At 42.9% G+C, this 16914-nt stretch overlaps 1 protein-coding gene across 2 annotated transcripts in view; it reads left to right on the top strand.

Moving 5' to 3' along the window:
- Positions 1 to 14079, top strand: part of ARHGAP32 (Rho GTPase activating protein 32) — a 210687-nt gene extending 196608 nt beyond the window's left edge. For both annotated transcript variants that reach the window (XM_035009289.1, XM_035009288.1), the window contains 5 exons: positions 3007 to 3152; positions 4797 to 4868; positions 6723 to 7601; positions 8286 to 9268; positions 10607 to 14079. In XM_035009289.1, coding sequence (XP_034865180.1) covers positions 3007 to 3152; positions 4797 to 4868; positions 6723 to 7601; positions 8286 to 9268; positions 10607 to 12856 — 4330 coding nt within the window. In that variant the 3' untranslated portion in view covers positions 12857 to 14079. The remainder of the gene's footprint in view (positions 1 to 3006; positions 3153 to 4796; positions 4869 to 6722; positions 7602 to 8285; positions 9269 to 10606) is intronic.
- The last annotated feature ends 2835 nt before the right edge of the window (positions 14080 to 16914 follow it).

Here is a 16914-nt window from a genome sequence, read left to right as displayed (position 1 = left end):
CCATTTTTTCACTTTCAGTCTGTATGTGTATTATATGTGAAGTGACTGTCTTGTAGGTCTTGTTGTTTTATCCAATCACCCTATGTCTTTTGATTGGAGCATTTAGTCTATTTACATTTAAAGCAGTTATTGGTAGATATGGACTTATTGCCATTTTGTTAATTGTTTTCTGGTTATTTTTGTAGTTCTGTTTCTTCTTCTCTTGCTCTTTTCTCTTGTGATGTAGTGACTTTCTTTAGTGTTATGCTTGGATTCTTTTCTCTTTTTTTCTGTATGTATCTATTACAGGATTTTGGTTTGTAGTCACTATGAGGTTCATATATAATATCCTATGTATATAGAAGTTTATATTGAGTTGATGGTCACTTAAATTCAAATGCATTCTAAAAGCACTGCGTTTTTACTCCCTCCTCTCCATTATATGTATATGACATCATATTTTACATCTTTTTATTTGTGAGTCCTTTAACTGGTTTTTTAGATATAGTTGATTTTACTACTTTTTTAACTTTCATACTAGCTTTATTTTTTTTAAGATTTTATTTATTTATTTGAGAGCACGAGAGAGAGAGCGCACGAGCAGGGGGAGGGGCAGGCAGAGGGAGAGGGAGAAGCAGGCTCCCCGCCGAGCAGGGAACCTGATGTGGGACTCGATCCCAGGACCCTGGGATCATGACCTGAGCCAGAGGTAGACACTTAACTGACTGAGCCACCCAGGTGCCCCATACTAGCTTTATGTTTGCTTTTACCCGTGATATTTTTTCCTTTAATAATTTCTTTTCTAGTTATGGCCTTTTCTACTCAAAAAAGTCCCTTTATCATTTCTTGTGCGGCCGGTTTAGTGATGAACTCTTACAACTTTTGTTTGTCTGGGAAACTCTCTCTCTCCTTCAGTTCTGAATGATAGCCTGCCAGGTAGAATATTTTCTGTAGATTTTTTCCTTTCAGCACTTTGAATATATCATTTCACTTCTTTCTGGCCTGAAAAGTATTTGCTAAAAATAATGCTGATAGCCTTATGGGGTTTCCCTGGTATGTATCTATTTGTTTTTTTCTTGCTGCTTTTAAGATTCTCTCCTTATTTTTAATTTTTCCAAGTTTTAATTATTATGTGTTTTGGGGTGGGCCGCCTTGGGTTCATCTTTTAGGGGGCTTTATATGCTTCCCAGACCACCTCAATATCTGTTTTATTGCCTGGGTTAGTGAAGTTTTCAGCTATTATTTCTTAAAATTAAGTTTTCTGCCCCTGCCCACTTTTCTCCTTTTGGGACTCCCATAATGCAAATGTTAGTACCCTCAGTGTTTCCCAGAGGTCCCTTTACCACCTACCATCATTTTTTAAAATTCTTTTTTTCTTTTTTCTTTTCAGCTTGGGTGCTTTCTACTCCCCTGCCTTCCAAATTGCTGATCCATTTTTCTGCATCCTCTGATCTGCTGTTGATTCCCTCTAGTATATTTTTCATTTCAGTTATTCTTCATTTCACTTATTCTGTTTTTCAGCTCTGTTGGTTCTTTTGAAAATTTTTTATCTCTTTGTTGAAGTTCTCACTGAGTCCATCCATTCTCCTTCGAAGTCCAGTGAGCATCTTTGACCATTACTTTGAACAGGCAAATTGCTTATCAGGCAGATTGCTTATCTCTGTTTTGTTTAGTTCTTTTTCTGAGGCTTTGTCCTGTTATCTCATTTGGAACATATTCCTCCGTCTCCTCATTTTTCTTTCTGTGTGTTAGGTAGTCAGCTATGTCTCCTGGTCTTAAAGTGGTGGCTTTTTCAGAAGAAGGTTTGTGGGGCCCAGTAGCGCAGTCCCTCCTGGTCACCGGAACCAGGTGCTCCTGGGGTGTTCCCTATGTGGGCTGTGTGTGCTCTCCTGTTGTAACTGGGCTGGGACTGCTGTGGGTGTGGGGTTGGGTGGGTATGGCTCTCAGTCTGGCTGCCTGCAGTGACCAGCCATGAGCACTGTGGGCACACTGGTGGGCACAGCTGGACTTCAGTGCAGTGGTCTGAGAGGCCTGGCTGTAGCTGCTGCAGGAGTGCTGGTGGGCGGGGCCAGCTCTCCCTCTCTGGGGCAGGAGTTGCCTTGAACCGGCTCCATCCTCACCAAAGCTGCCTGCTAGGTGTGGCAGGAGCCACTTTCGAGGGGTGCTTATAGGGACAGGTGGGTTGAGTGGGGCTGGTCTGAAGGGAACCCTGGTGTGGGGCAAATGGTGCTAGCAAGGTAGATGGATAGTGTCAGAACTGGCTCCTGCCAGTGTTGGGCCAGCTAGGCTGAAGGAGGGCAAGAAAAATGATGCCTCCCAGCATTTCCATGATTTCTTCAAAAATGTCTTTATACAGGAGCAGTCAAGAGAGTAGATATTTGGATATGGATATAACTGGGTTCCAACCCTGACTCCATCATTTACTAGTTTTATAACATTAAGGAAGTTACTTAAACTTAGTGTCATAATTTCCTCAGTTATAAAATGAGAATAATAGTACCTACCTTGTACAGTTATTTTTATTTTAAATGAGCTACTACATAAGACAGCACAGTGCCTGGCATTCAATTTATGTTAGTTATTATTTGTAATACTTTTCTTCCTTTTTTGGTTTAATTCTGTTTTCCTCACACACAACTATTTTCTTTAACTCTTATTTTGGAGTTTTAATAATTCCTACTTCCAAATATTTCTTATTCTTACTTATTTCGCTGACTGTGAGGTTAGATCTAAATATAAAAATCTGTATAAAAGTTATCTTTGTGACTAGGTATTAATATTCAAATCTGTACCTTTTATTACCATGTCATGCTTTAGCTGTACAGTTTAGCTGAGCTCTGTAGACTGTGCTGTATACACACACACGTGTTCTGCATATATGACATATACAGTGGATGTGTGTAAACACAGGTACTATTTCAGCTGTGCCCTCTCTAGGCTGTTTGGTTCTTCCCATCATTCGTTCATTTCCTAGAAATGAAGACAGTCCCTTGGATATCTTAATACAGATTACTTTCTCTCTCGTAGGAGGAGGCCTCAAAATAAAATGAAAAAATCTCCCGTGGGCAGCTGGCGCTCCTTTTTCAACTTGGGGAAATCGTCGTCCGTTTCCAAGCGGAAGCTGCAGCGGAACGAGAGTGAGCCTTCCGAGATGAAAGCTCTGTCTCTGAAAGGTTGGTGCTCCTGCTGTCCTGTGCTTTGCCGCCAGGAAAGCCGCTGTGTGGCCGGCCCACACCCGTCATCCCGCCCCGCCGGTTGCGCCTCTCCGCTTACAGGTGCTCAGTGTATCGTGATGGCGTGCGCCGTGTGCTTCGACACAGTGTGTCCATAGCCGGGGTGCTACACGTGAATTGTCTTCTTCTACGAATTCTTCATCTCCAAACGCAGACATAAATATGCAGGGACTACGTGGAAGTACCCAGTTTCTTGTGGAAACTGCAGATTGTATAGAGTGTGAATGTGGTTAAAATTCATAACATAGTTGGCGAATTGTTGTTAATATAAAGAGTAATTGCTGTGGTGTTTAAATTTATTAATCTATAGTTTTACAGATTTAAAATGTGACAAAACCATGTTTTAACATGCCTTTTAAGTTTATAACTCTTATAACCAAGGAATCTATCTTTTTATGGGATGACTCATTGATGAGAGTATCTTATTGGATCAAATAAATCTATTACTGTTGTTGCAAATACTACTCTTAAAAACAGTTTTAAAACCATGGTCTACTGATATTAACAGCTTCTGAATCTAGGAAGGATAGTAGTGCTTGAATGTTAGAAATAGAATGTTCGGTTCATTTAATTCATCATTCGATTTGCAGTCATGTACTAAGCATGTGCTAAATATTTTGAGAGCAACCTCTCAGAAAGAAAATTAAGATGCTGCCCCTGCTTCAGAAACTTACTTGGGAAAGTGTATGTGTAAGAAAATAAATTTCATGCAGAATCACACCAATTGAAATAGATATTTGTGTGAGGCATTTATGGTAGGACTTGTCAGGTCCTATGGGGAAGAGGGTTAGTGGTCAGAAATCTACCCTTTGACTTGGGTTTTGAAAGATAAGTAGGGGTTCATGTGATCACCAAGGGACTGAGAAGGCGTTTCAGAAATGGGAGCAAAGTGTGTGCTCATGTGTGAAGCAGGGAACTTGGCTGGGTATATGATGGTTCAAAGAGAGGTTTAGGTCATCAGGGGCTTCATGTGCTTGCCAGAGAGTTTTGGTTTTGTCCTGTGTTCCTTTGGGGGTTATCCTATGGCTTTAATATGTAACACGGTTACGTTTAGGGTTTAGAAACATGACTTACAGCAGCAGCACAGGGAATATATGGGAAGAGAGAAGCCTGTAGACTGGACAGTAATTAGGAGACAGTTAGAGGTGGACAACCAAGAAAGAGTGAGTGTCTGGGATAAGCAGTGGCAGTAGAAGTGGGAAATAGATGTGAGAGATCTTTAGGAAGCAGAATCTACAAGGCTGGGTCACCAAATGATTGTGAAGGATGAGAAAAAAAGAAAAATCTAGTATGATATCATCGTAAGCCATCATGCTGATCTTTAGGAAATAAAAAAAGAAGGTGTTTTAAAATTCATCTCTATTCTCAAGTTGATAATCCTTTAGATAAGAGAGTTTTCACATAGGAAACCATGTGAAAACAATATAGCACCTTATATAATATACTGCTTAAATTGAATATGATTGTCAAAATATAGTTAATCACCCTTGGAAGTTTAAATATGTGTAGAGAAAATCACTGTTCCTTTTCTCTACATATGTAGCAGTGGCTAAAACTTCACACTGTTTGGTTTTGATTCTTCAGGTGGCAGGGCAGAAGGAACCCTCCGTTCAGCTAAAAGCGAAGAATCTCTTACATCTCTCCATGCAGTCGATGGTAAGACTAAAACCATCAGTTGTTTTATTCTATATTTCATAAAAGAACACAACACTTGAGTATATTTGGTAAATATATATTACTAAATAGGCTACAGACTATCATTTGCAAACAATACTCATATCTATTTGGTATTATTCATGGATGTCTTCATATGGTACCAGTCTAATTTCTTCACTGTTGACATGATTGCTATTCAGTGTACATAAAAATAGGTAAAATGTTTTAAGTTAACCATTTATAGTTCCTAATGCCCAGTGGAAAATGATGTTATTAGTATTTCTTTAGATTTCATGAAAGCACAATTTTACAAAGTATAAAATTAAGCAGTCTTGATATTCAAATCAGTATTTTGTCTTGTAAATGGCTTAACCTGACATTAAATTTCATAGATCAGATTGATTATAGGCAATCCCCATTATCTGAAGATATGATCCTCCATACAAGGAGAAGAAAATTTAGAAGTGAATCCTCTTAAAATGGGGACCAAAATTTTAGTAAAGAATACAAAAAAGTTTGATTTACTTGACAAACAAAACTAAAAATTTTGAAAATAAGTTTTTTGGCCCCTACTTAGCTAAAGTTGGGTTATGGTTGCAATTATGTACTAATGTTTAGAATGAACAAAGGATTACCTCAATTGAAAGGAGATCTAACTTTTTTGACAAAACCATGTCATAATAGCAAATAGAACATCCTTCACTTTATGGTTGGCTTATGCAGCAGGATTGTAAAAAAAAGGCCCTTTCTACAAAAATAACGAGGATCTACATTGATTTCCCATGGGCTTTTCTTAATCTGTTGATATTGGGATCATTTTTTTTGAGATATCCTAGAGTGTCATCATCCTGGTCAACTTTCTTATCTTCATTTATTAACTCTTCCAACTGCCAGATCCTCATCAGCCGATAGCTCTGCTTATTTCAAGAAATCCTCACACATCCCTTTAGTTGGGTATCTGACATCTTAAGGGTTTTCCAAGGTTTTCCATTTCACTGTGGTTAAGAGAATGGTTCACAGATACAATGAAGTGGGCTGGGTAGATGCCAGTATTAAGCAAAAAATAATGTTTTAATATAGATTAATCACATAAGTGGTCAACACCTTAGTAAACATTTATGTTAAGGCAATTTCGGCGATTCTAATCTTTGCAATAGAATGCTGAGCTCGAAGACTTCTGTTACCAGTTGAATGTGTAGCAATATCATAAAATTGTATAACGGTTTACTCTTGAAGGACTCTTCCTGAGAGACTTAAAGCCTGTCCTTAGTAAAGAAAAAAAAAGAAATTAATTTTGTTCTAAGTATTGAAAAAGAATCCTGTACTAAGTATTGTATAAATACTTTATGGGATTGTAGAGATTTTTAGTTGATGTTTGCTTTTTAGAAATGTGGGTGTTAGGAGGTTTTTTCCCCACCAAAAAACCAAAACCAAAACCCTTTTGCTGTGCTATATCCAAAGTACTATTTAAAGTGGTTAATTCTATCTTAGAAATCTTGTGTGGGATCAGTCATAAAGTAAGACAGAAAGAAAGAAATCTTGCCCAAAGTCACAACATGAGTCAATGTTGGACTAGTAATAGAATCTAAGAGTTCTGAGTCTTTTTTCCTGTTGAAACCATGAAAAGGCTGCATTCTCCCTCTCATGACATCAGATGTTTTTGTTATTTAGCATTTGGTTCAGGAGTTCCAGCCATTTGCCCCAGGAGACAATTTCTGGAAAGAAAATGAGAAGGAACATTTCCTTATCCTATAGTTGTGCATTACTACTGTACTAAGTAGGTGACTTTTCATGGTATTGTGTATCATGTATCCTAGGCATTCATACTTTGATGTCGTTATCCGTTTTTGCCAGGTGACTCCAAGCTGTTCCGACCCAGAAGACCCAGATCTAGCAGTGACGCACTGAGTGCCTCTTTTAACGGAGAAATGCTGGGGAACCGCTGTAATTCCTATGATAATCTGCCCCATGACAATGAGAGTGAGGAGGAAGTAGGGCTGCTGCATATTCCAGCTCTTATGTCTCCTCACGCAGCTGAGGATGTTGACTTGAGCCCACCAGACATTGGCGTCGCCAGCCTGGATTTCGACCCAATGTCATTTCAGTGCAGCCCCCCTAAGGCTGAATCAGAATGTCTGGAGAGCGGGGCTTCCTTTCTAGATTCATTAGGATACTCCCAGGAGAAATCAAGCTCCAACAAAAAGGATACAGAAGCAGGTGGTAGCCAGTCTCAGACGCCAGGAAGCACTGCAAGTTCTGAAGCCGTCTCTCCTCTTCAGGAGAAACTGAGTCCATTCTTTACCCTGGACTTGAGCCCAACCGAAGAGAAATCAACCAAGCCATCCTCATTCACTGAAAAGGTCGTCTATGCTTTCTCTCCAAAGATTGGACGGAAATTAAGCAAATCACCTTCTATGAACATATCTGAGCCAATTTCAGTGACTCTTCCCACTCGGGTGTCAGAAGTTATCGGGACTGTGTCAAATACAGCAGCTCCGAATGCATCTTCTCCAACCTGGAGCAAAAGTGTTGAAGACAGTGATGTCATAAATAGATCCCCCACCCAGGTAGGAAAGATGAAAACAAGTGAGAGAGAGGCCCAAGGAGGATGTGAGTCTGAAGTCCAGCCCCTAGACCAGGGGGCTGCTGCAGAAGTAGAGTCTCCAGGGAAAGAGGAGCAGGTCGTCGCGAGCAGTCAGAGTAAGGCTGTACCTTCTGGACAGACTCAGACAGGTACCATTTGTTTTCCTCCATTCTTTCCTTAAGCTAAGAGGGATCTTCAGTCCTATGTGCCATCTGTGCCTTTTAAGAGAGAAATTTGCTCCACAGCTAGCCTTTAATCAAAGAGAATGTTTTTCTGGGTGTGCTGATGGCTCAAAGCCCTAAATTAAAATCAGCCAAACAAAAATCCCCCAAAGGGCCAGTGGTCCTGCTTCAGACCTTCATAAAGTCCCCTTTTGTCTTTGGACAGTCAGAATTCCTGGATAATTTTTGCACAGCTTCGTAGCTCTTGATTCTGTTTTCTAATAAAAGTACCTATATTATATAGCCTTACAAGTTAACCAGCCAGCCTACACCATCAAATGTAAAAACTATCCTTAATAACAATCTGCAGGCACTTGAAGCTTGTTTTCTAAGCAGTCTTTTCTGAGCCAGATGAGGGACCTGCTTTTTTCCCCCCATCTCTATAGCAATTCAAGAGGAGATTGCAATCTTTAAATACTTGGTTTTAGTTTTCCTTCTGAACCAGATGTGTTTTCTCCAGCATTTGCATGTGGGATGGAAGATCATGGATTGCCATTTTGAAATATGGAAGGCACCTGTTTTCTAGTGATCAAATGGGGAGTGTTTGGCTTTCCGTGTAGGGTAACACAAGCTACCTTTTCACTCTCATTTTTTTTCCCAATTTCCCACCAGGAGCAGTTACCCATGACCCCCCTCAGGATTCCGTTCCCGTCAGTTCAGTCTCTCTTATCCCACCACCACCGCCTCCGAAAAACGTTGCCCGCCTGTTGGCGCTAGCATTAGCTGAGTCCGCGCAGCAAGCCTCAACTCAGTCACTGAAGAGACCAGGGACTTCCCAGGCTGCTTATTCACATTATGGAGACATAGCAGTGGCTGCTACCGAAGATAAACTGCCCAGTCCCTACTCTAGTGTTACTCTAGATAAAGCCTATTTCCAAACTGATAGGCCAGCAGAGGAGTTCCATCTCCAGAACAGTGTATCTGGGGACTGTGACCAGCCTAGTCCAGATCCAGCCGCCCCTGGGAATCCTCCCCATGCCAGTGCCACCGAAGCTGGGGAGCAGCTCCACCAGGCAGACTTCCCAGGGAGTTATCCATATCGAACCCATTTACCTGGGGACCCAGACAAGGCCAGAATCACTTCCGTTCCCTTAATGGACTCTAAGTCTGATGATCGCCTAAGTTTCCCCGAAGACCAGTCCGGGAAGACCAGTATGCCAACTGTCTCCTTTATGGATCAGGACCAGGGTCAGCTTCATTTCTACAGTGGAGAGCAGCCTCCTTCTTATCTTGGTGCAAGTGTGGATAAACCCCATCATCACCCTTCAGAACTTGCAGACAAGTCTCCCACACCTTCTAATTTGCCTCGGGACAAAAGCTACCCTCCATCTGGGTCCCCTGAAGAGAATCCCAGCACGGCCGCCATGGCTTACCTGACAACCGCTCTAGCAACAGCCGAGATGAGCACCAGGGAAGCCAGCTGGGATGTGGTTGAACAAGCCACCGCAGCTGATTGCCCTGCTGTCACGCTTCAGCGCCCTCCGAGAACTAGTCGTCCCCTCCCGCCACCTCCTTCCCAGAGATCAGCAGAGCCGCTGCCAGTCATGGGGCAGGTACAGGCAGCCACCAACGTAGGACTAAATAATTCCCACAAGGTAAGAAGGGGAGGGAGTCAGGGAGATGAAATGTACTTTTTCCAAAAGTACATCACTTTTCAGCGGGGTGTGCTGCTACCTTTGAGTCAGATAGGACATTTATTTGAAGTCCTGTGGCAGGTTTCCATGGAACGTTTCCTGTCTGAGGTTGGACCTGCCTTTACCTTGATGTCTGTTTCTCTCTGAGAAAGGAGCAGTTACTCAGTGACTCTAGTTTATACCTGCTGCCTTTTCTTCCTAAAGCCTCTTGGTAGTTTCTTCATAGTAATACAAGGAGACCATGATTAAATAAGTCAAATTGGGCTTCAGGTGTCGGGGCTGCAGGTTGGTCCCCACCCACCCCCCGACTCCATCACTGACTCAGTGTGACTTTGGGCAAGTCATTTAACCTACCCTCTGCCAATAATTCACATCTGCACGGTGAACGTGCTTTATTGTCAAGACATTTGGAAGACTTTCTGCCTTGCAGACTTTTTAGAAATGTTAAGAGCGGACGGTGTTTTACGTCATTATGTTACTTCCTTAGCCTAAACCAGCAGGTTGTTCTGTAGTCACGCATCTGTTTTGATGAGAGAATGTTGTTTGCAGAATGCTAAGATTTCTTTCTAACTTTCTCAAAGTTTAGAAAAGTGCCCCATGTGCTTTGTGGTCACCTTGAACTCAAAGGACTTCGATATCTAGGCTTTAGTGGACGATGCTATTTCTAGCAACTGCTTCTCAAGGATAGCCTATTTGCAGCCTTGCTGTGAGGATCATGTTTGGCGTCAGTTGCTACAGACCAGGGTGGAGTAGAAGGTGGGGAGAGACAGTAAGCGCTTGATTTGAATGGCCCTGAATCAGACCAGTGACTTCATTACTCTTCCCTAGATTGGAGGGGGCTCACACTTCTCACTACATATAGCCGTGAGTCACTTCACAAATCTCTTTTTGTTTAACAGAATGTTCTTGGTGTTGAGACCAAGCTAGACAGGTAGACTAGGTGTGTATTTTTAAGCTTGACTGTACTTTAAACCTCCCGTTTGGTCTGCATGCTAAGATAATGCCATAGGCATGCTAAGATAATGCCATAGGCAACCTCGTCTCACGTTTAAATGACGTCTCACGTCGCAAAGTAGAACAGTCTCCCGGAGATGGTCATGGCTGTCCTACCAGGTGGCGGCACACAGACCGCTTCCTGGTGGTGAGGGCAGACTGTCGTGTCCAGTGCGACCACGTGGCTTGGGGAGTTTTAAGCTGCTACCCAGATGGCCTCAACTCGTGGGTTATAGGTTGAATAGTGTTTGATTCCACAGAGGGGAGCATAGGAAACAAGCTCATGATATGATCGTCTTCCAATAGGTGCAAGTGGTCCCAGCTCCAGAGAGACCACCTGACCCCAGAGCCATGGATGACCCCGCACCTGTCCTGGGCAGTGATGGTGCAGCGGCCCAGTGTCCCGTCTCTGGTCCTGCCCTCCAGCCAAGCCTTCCTGAAAAGGTGCGGGAAGGTGCCAGGGCCCCACCGTTGCCCCTGCGTGCCGACTCCGTCCCCGTGTACTCGTCCTGTGGCTTTCCCACACCGGTTCCCCCCACCAGGACAATGGAGAGTAAAATGGCCACAGCCATACACTCCAGCAGTGTGGACGCCCTCAGCAGTTCCAGCTATCATCCCTTTGTCACTGCTTCCTCAGCCTCTGTGGACGACGCTCTGCCTTTACCACTGCCCGTCCCACAACCTAAGCATGCTTCGCAGAAAACGACTTATTCCACCTTTGCTAGGCCTGATGTCACCACTGAACCCTTTGGGCCAGAAAACTGTTTGCATTTCAGTATGAATCCAAACTGCCAGTACCGTCCCCAGAGTGTACCTCCACATCATAATAAATTGGAGCAACACCAGGTGTACGGTTCCAGATCAGAGCCACCAGCCTCCATGGGACCTCGTTATAACACATACGTGGCCCCGGGAAGAAATGCGTCTGGACACCACGCCAAACCATGCAGCCGAGTTGAGTATGTATCTTCTTTGGGCTCCACAATTAGGAGTAGTTGTTACCCTGAAGATATTCCCCCGTACCCGACCATCCGGAGGGTACAGTCTCTCCATGCCCCTCCATCTTCCATGATTCGCTCTGTTCCCATTTCCCGGACAGAAGTTCCCCCAGATGATGAACCAGCCTACTGCCCAAGACCCCTGTACCAGTATAAGCCGTATCAGTCCTCGCAGGCCCGCTCAGATTATCACGTCACTCAGCTTCAGCCTTACTTTGAGAATGGTCGGGTCCACTACCGGTACAGCCCATACTCCAGTTCTTCTAGTTCCTATTACAGTCCAGAAGGAGCCCTGTGTGACGTGGATGCCTACGGCACAGTACAGTTGAGGCCCCTTCACCGCCTACCCAATCGCGATTTTGCCTTCTACAATCCTAGGCTGCAAGGAAAGAACTTGTACAGTTATGCTGGTTTGCTCCCACGTCCCCGGGCCAACATGACTGGCTACTTCTCTGGTAATGACCATAATGTAGTCAACATGCCTCCAACTGCTGACGTAAAGCACACGTACACATCATGGGATCTCGAGGACATGGAAAAATACCGCATGCAATCCATCCGGAGAGAGAGCCGCGCTCGGCAGAAGGTGAAAGGGCCTGTTATGTCCCAGTATGATAACATGACCCCAGCCGTGCAAGATGACTTGGGTGGGATCTATGTCATCCACCTCCGTAGTAAATCAGATCCTGGGAAAACTGGACTTCTCTCGGTGGCAGAGGGAAAGGAGGGGCGGCATCCAGCCAAGGCCGTCAGTCCTGAGGGAGAGGACCGCTTCTATAGGAAGCATCCAGAGCCAGAGTTCGATAGAGCCCACCACCACGGAGGATATGGCAATGGACAGTCAGAGAAACCGACTCTCCCTCAGAAGCAAAGTAGCCTCAGGAACAGGAAGCTTCACGACATGGGTTGTAGTCTCCCTGAGCACAGGGCACATCAGGAAGCAAGCCATAGGCAGTTATGTGAATCAAAAAATGGGCCACCTTACCCGCAAGGAGCTGGCCAGTTAGATTATGGGCCCAAAGGGATTCCAGACACTTCTGAGCCAGTCAGCTACCATAACTCTGGAGGGAAATATATTCCATCGGGGCAGGAGTCTCTCAGACTGAACCACAAAGAGGTGAGGCTCTCCAAAGAGCTGGAGAGGCCTCGGGCTAGGCAGCCTCCTGCCCCAGAGAAACACTCCAGAGACTGCTACAAGGAGGAGGAACACCTCCCCCAGTCAATAGTCCCACCCCCGAAACCGGAGAGGAGTCACAGCCTGAAACTCCATCATACTCAGAATGTGGAGAGGGACCCCGGTGTTCTGTACCAATACCAAACACATGGCAAGCGCCAGAGCAGTATGACTGTTGTGTCCCAGTATGATAACCTGGAGGGTTACCACTCCCCACCCCAGCACCAGCGAGGAGGCTTTGGAGGAGGAGCAATGGGGACCTATGTGGCCCCTGGCTTTCCCCACCCACAAAACAGGACATATGCTACAGCTTTGGGTCAGGGGGCCTTCCTGCCCGCAGAGTTGTCTTTGCAGCACCCTGAAACACAGATCCATGCAGAATGAGCCCTGGAGCAATAGAGATGAAGCAGCCTCTGCTGGACAGTGGACTGTTCTATTTTTTTTCAGTAACCAAAAAGATTAAAAAAAAAAAAAAAAGCTACAATCCCCCCCCGACCACATTAAAAAAAAAAAAATCAAAACAAGAAAAATCACCATCTTTTTCCCCTTCCTTGCTTCATTACCATCTCTAGACTGTGATTTTTGTCATTAAAAGAGATCTGAATGATTGTAAAGCACTGTGTTGAAAACCTAGTGAAGAAATTTGTCACAGACCATACTTGCCATATGGGGCTAATTTGTCAGAGCCTGAGGACTGCCTTTAACCGAATTTGAATTTAACTTTGTCCTTCTTAGTATTTGCTACATAGCGCAGAGCGGTTTATGTCCAATTCCTGGTAGGCTTTTGCATTTCTGTTGCATTTCTACTAACTTTCTCAGTAGCCATGCAGCTTGCCCAGGTCGACACTCGGTTTTTGTCACTTCGTTCTCCCTGACTTTGAAGGGTCTCATGCGTTCAATTAGAGTGGAGAAGAACTTCTCCCTGATCCTTCAGATGAATCTCTCAGACAATTAGCACATTATAATTAAAAATATATAAAGGAATGAAGACTTTAAGCATCCAATAAAGAGCCATCATAAAATGCCAGGCCATTTAGATCCAGGCTGAACCATGTTCTTTACATTCTTACTTCTTAAAGTCGTTCCTCGCAGTTCAGTGGGCAGGCTGACGTCAACTGCAGAAGGGATTTCTAAAGTCAGGAGTAAAGAAACTTCTTAGGCAGAAGTCCGTGAACTTCGGTAGCACCATAAAACCCTGTCAAGTGCTTCTAACGTGTTGCCTGCCTTCAGTTATTTTTTTCCTCAATAATATTTGGTAAATTGTAATCCTAGTAAAACATTTCACGCCATTTGTTCTAAAGCAACTTTTTTTTTTTCCCCCAGTTGGGGTGAAAAAGAAAACCCAGCATGACTTGACTGGATAAATACCCATAATTTATCATGATTACAAATTTACATGTTGATTTCTGTTTCTGAACCAGAGTACAGGTTTCTTGGGAACTCTTCAGGTAGCTATGTATTATTCGTTAGTAAACTGAAAGCCCCTGCAATAATTACACTCAGCGCACTGCCCCATCTCAGCAGTTGGAATCCTGGGCAGTGACCGTGTGCGTCCTAAGGGACCCTTGTGCCGTGTGCTCACAGTCTTACTGTAATTGCCATTTTTACACCAGCATTTCAGATCTAGTCCTTATAAGCCTGTGGGCCTGTTACACATGTGGAATACCCTGGACTTCCTTTTGAAAGTCACGTTCCCGGTCAGACAGCTGTCTGACCTGACTCCACTCCGTCTTCTCAGCAGCCCACCCTCCCCCAACCACATCAGCACCAGACCGACCAGGCCGTCCTGTATTTACAAACGAGTTTAGATTGTCACTGCATTCCATAACTCTCAATAATACTTGAGTTTTATACATTCACATGTTTTAAAAGCTCAGTTTGTAGAAGACACTAGGAGAATTTCATTCCATTTACTGGATGATTGCTGCTCTGGCTTTTTAAAACTTGGAATTAACTTTAGAGCAAAGGAAGAAATCTTTTAAGAGGCTAAATTCATGCTGCTATTATTGCTGTGAAGTTGTATAAAGATTAGGATTCATGCCAGTTCTTTTTTTTTTTATTTAAAAGAAAATCATGTGATTTCATTTTAAGGGTTTATATTTAGAAAAAAAGTTTTAAGAACACATTTATTTATATGTGGAAATACTCTATAAGATTTTCTTTTGTTTCCCCAGAGTTGATGAGATGAATTCCTTTAGTAAAGATCATGGTAGCGGTCCGGACATACTGACCTGTGAAAGGTCTGTGGACATGTCTTTGCATGAAACATGCAAACCCAACGCACATAGAGTCACAGTGTTAGGGAACCTGATAGGAGACTTCCTTTTAGCACACAAACACATCAGGTGCTATATACAGGAGTTTGATCTTTGGTGAATGTGCAGCACTAACTTTTTTTCTTTTTTAACCTTAACCATCTTTGTGTCAAGTAGGCAACCCATTGCCCCTCTGAGATCACACACGCCCTGTAAGTTCTCACCAGCAGCATGGAGCATAGAAAGGAGCCGGTATGACGAGGAGGTACAGATGGCGTTAGTAACTGAGAGCCCAGAAGGAAGCCGCTGAAGGAGTCCCATCCAGTTTTAGTATTTGTGGATTTACTGTCACACACATTGTTTACTCCTGAACCTAAGTCTATTTTATGGATACTAAGGTTAATTCCTCAAAACAGTTACCTTATTCATGTCCTATGGGCTTAGAAATATCAGGTAAATATTTTGAATACAGAATAATGACCCAAATTACTGGTATAATTGTGAAACACCAACTTTAGGTAAGATCCAGAGTTGTTTCATTTAATGTATGTAGAGACAGCCTTAACTTCGGATTCAGTTTTTTGAGGGACTTTCCCTTTCTAATCCTGGAGGGTAGAAATTGCACGACAGATCACTGTGAGCCAGGTAAACTCAGCACAGTTCACCTTGTGTGTGACTTCACAGACAGTAATGTTCAAATTATGATCAAGGAAATGGAGCTGCCTTATGCATTAAACCCATAATTTAATTCTGTTGGTATTTTTATAGCCATGTCTCCAGATTTTATTTTTTTGGCAAAACTCTGATGTCACAGTTTGGTTTGATTGAAACAAATATTCCCTGGATGTCTGGCCAGAGACTTTAACAGCCCCAAGAGGTGCCATTTTCTTATTTATTTCATCTGAGCCTTATTGCTTACTGTATTCAGTTTCCTTTTAAACATGCAGGTCCCCAGGATGGTCCCAGGGATAGGGCCTGGACATTTTTATAATGGCAAAGCATTTTTTTTTTTAAAGTTAGGGTCAGGTTGAAAAATTCTAGGGCTGACTCTGTCAAGAAGAGGGACCATCAGTATGAGTGGAGATAGAAGGGTAGATAAGCACATTTGAAGTAGCAATAGATGCATACATTGTAAATTGGAAATTTGCCCCTTGAGTTTAAAAAGGAGCCTGCAAAGTCCATATTACCTGTTCCCAGCCCTGTTTGTCAATCATCCATTCATTATGTTGGCAAAGTATTGTCTGAGCAGTGTGTGTAAGGAAATAATAATGAAAGCAAAAGTATGTCAGAAAGTTACTTCCAAATGGTTAGAGGCATGTGATTTTCAGTACCGTGTGTTACGGAAATGTCAGGAATGGTACATTTTAATGTCTGTGTGCACAGAGGGTCTTTTTTCCTTTTCTGATTAGTACTGTTAGTGTTCAAAGAATAAAAATGGTTGTTTTACAGTTTAGATTCTAAGGTAGCAAAACCTGATTTTTCAGCCATGACCTGCATGAGAGAAGCATCCTAGGAAGTCTTAGCTCATACTTTTGAGTTCTTAACTTTAATTTATATAGTGTTTTTTTATGTTTTAATATTTTTGTGAACTGGTGTAAATTGTTAATGCATATAAGCTTGTGTATTTTTGTAAATAGTTTTGTGATTTATTTCTTGACCCATATGTAAATATTTAGAGTCTCATTTCTTCAAAACTTATTTGAAGCTGAGTTGTGGGCTTGGGGTTTTGTTTGTTTCTTTGTTTTGGTTGGGGGAGGGGGGAGAGAAGAGATTTTGTACTCCAATAATCCAGATGGAGATACCTTGTGGTTTAAAGCAAATGTCCCACTGAAAGCAATTCAAATATCAACAAAATTATTTCAGGTTAAAACAGACTTCTTTGTGTATGTGTTTCCTTTTTACCCTAATATGACTATAACAAAATGGAATAATCGGGGATATTCAAAAAGATAAGTGTGTAACAGAGATTATTATACCAAACGGTGTATATTACTTGAGGGAAGGGGTTTAATGGCTCCTGTTTATATCTATTTGCCACAGTGTGCTGCTGGGCCAGATTGTCCCCAGGTCAAGCAGGCTCTTTAGAACTGCAAAGACCTGTTGCTCTGTGCTGGACAGTGTAGACAGACTCGCACCACCTAGGGCTGCCCTAAGGAACCCACACCCGGCTTTGGTGACCTGACACCC

Source organism: Mirounga leonina, unplaced genomic scaffold (assembly GCF_011800145.1).
Source record: "Mirounga leonina isolate KUSES-001 unplaced genomic scaffold, KU_Mleo_1.0 Mir_153, whole genome shotgun sequence".
Taxonomy (NCBI): domain Eukaryota; kingdom Metazoa; phylum Chordata; class Mammalia; order Carnivora; family Phocidae; genus Mirounga; species Mirounga leonina.
Note: the sequence above shows the minus strand (reverse complement) of the source record. Positions and strands in the feature narration are given on the sequence as shown.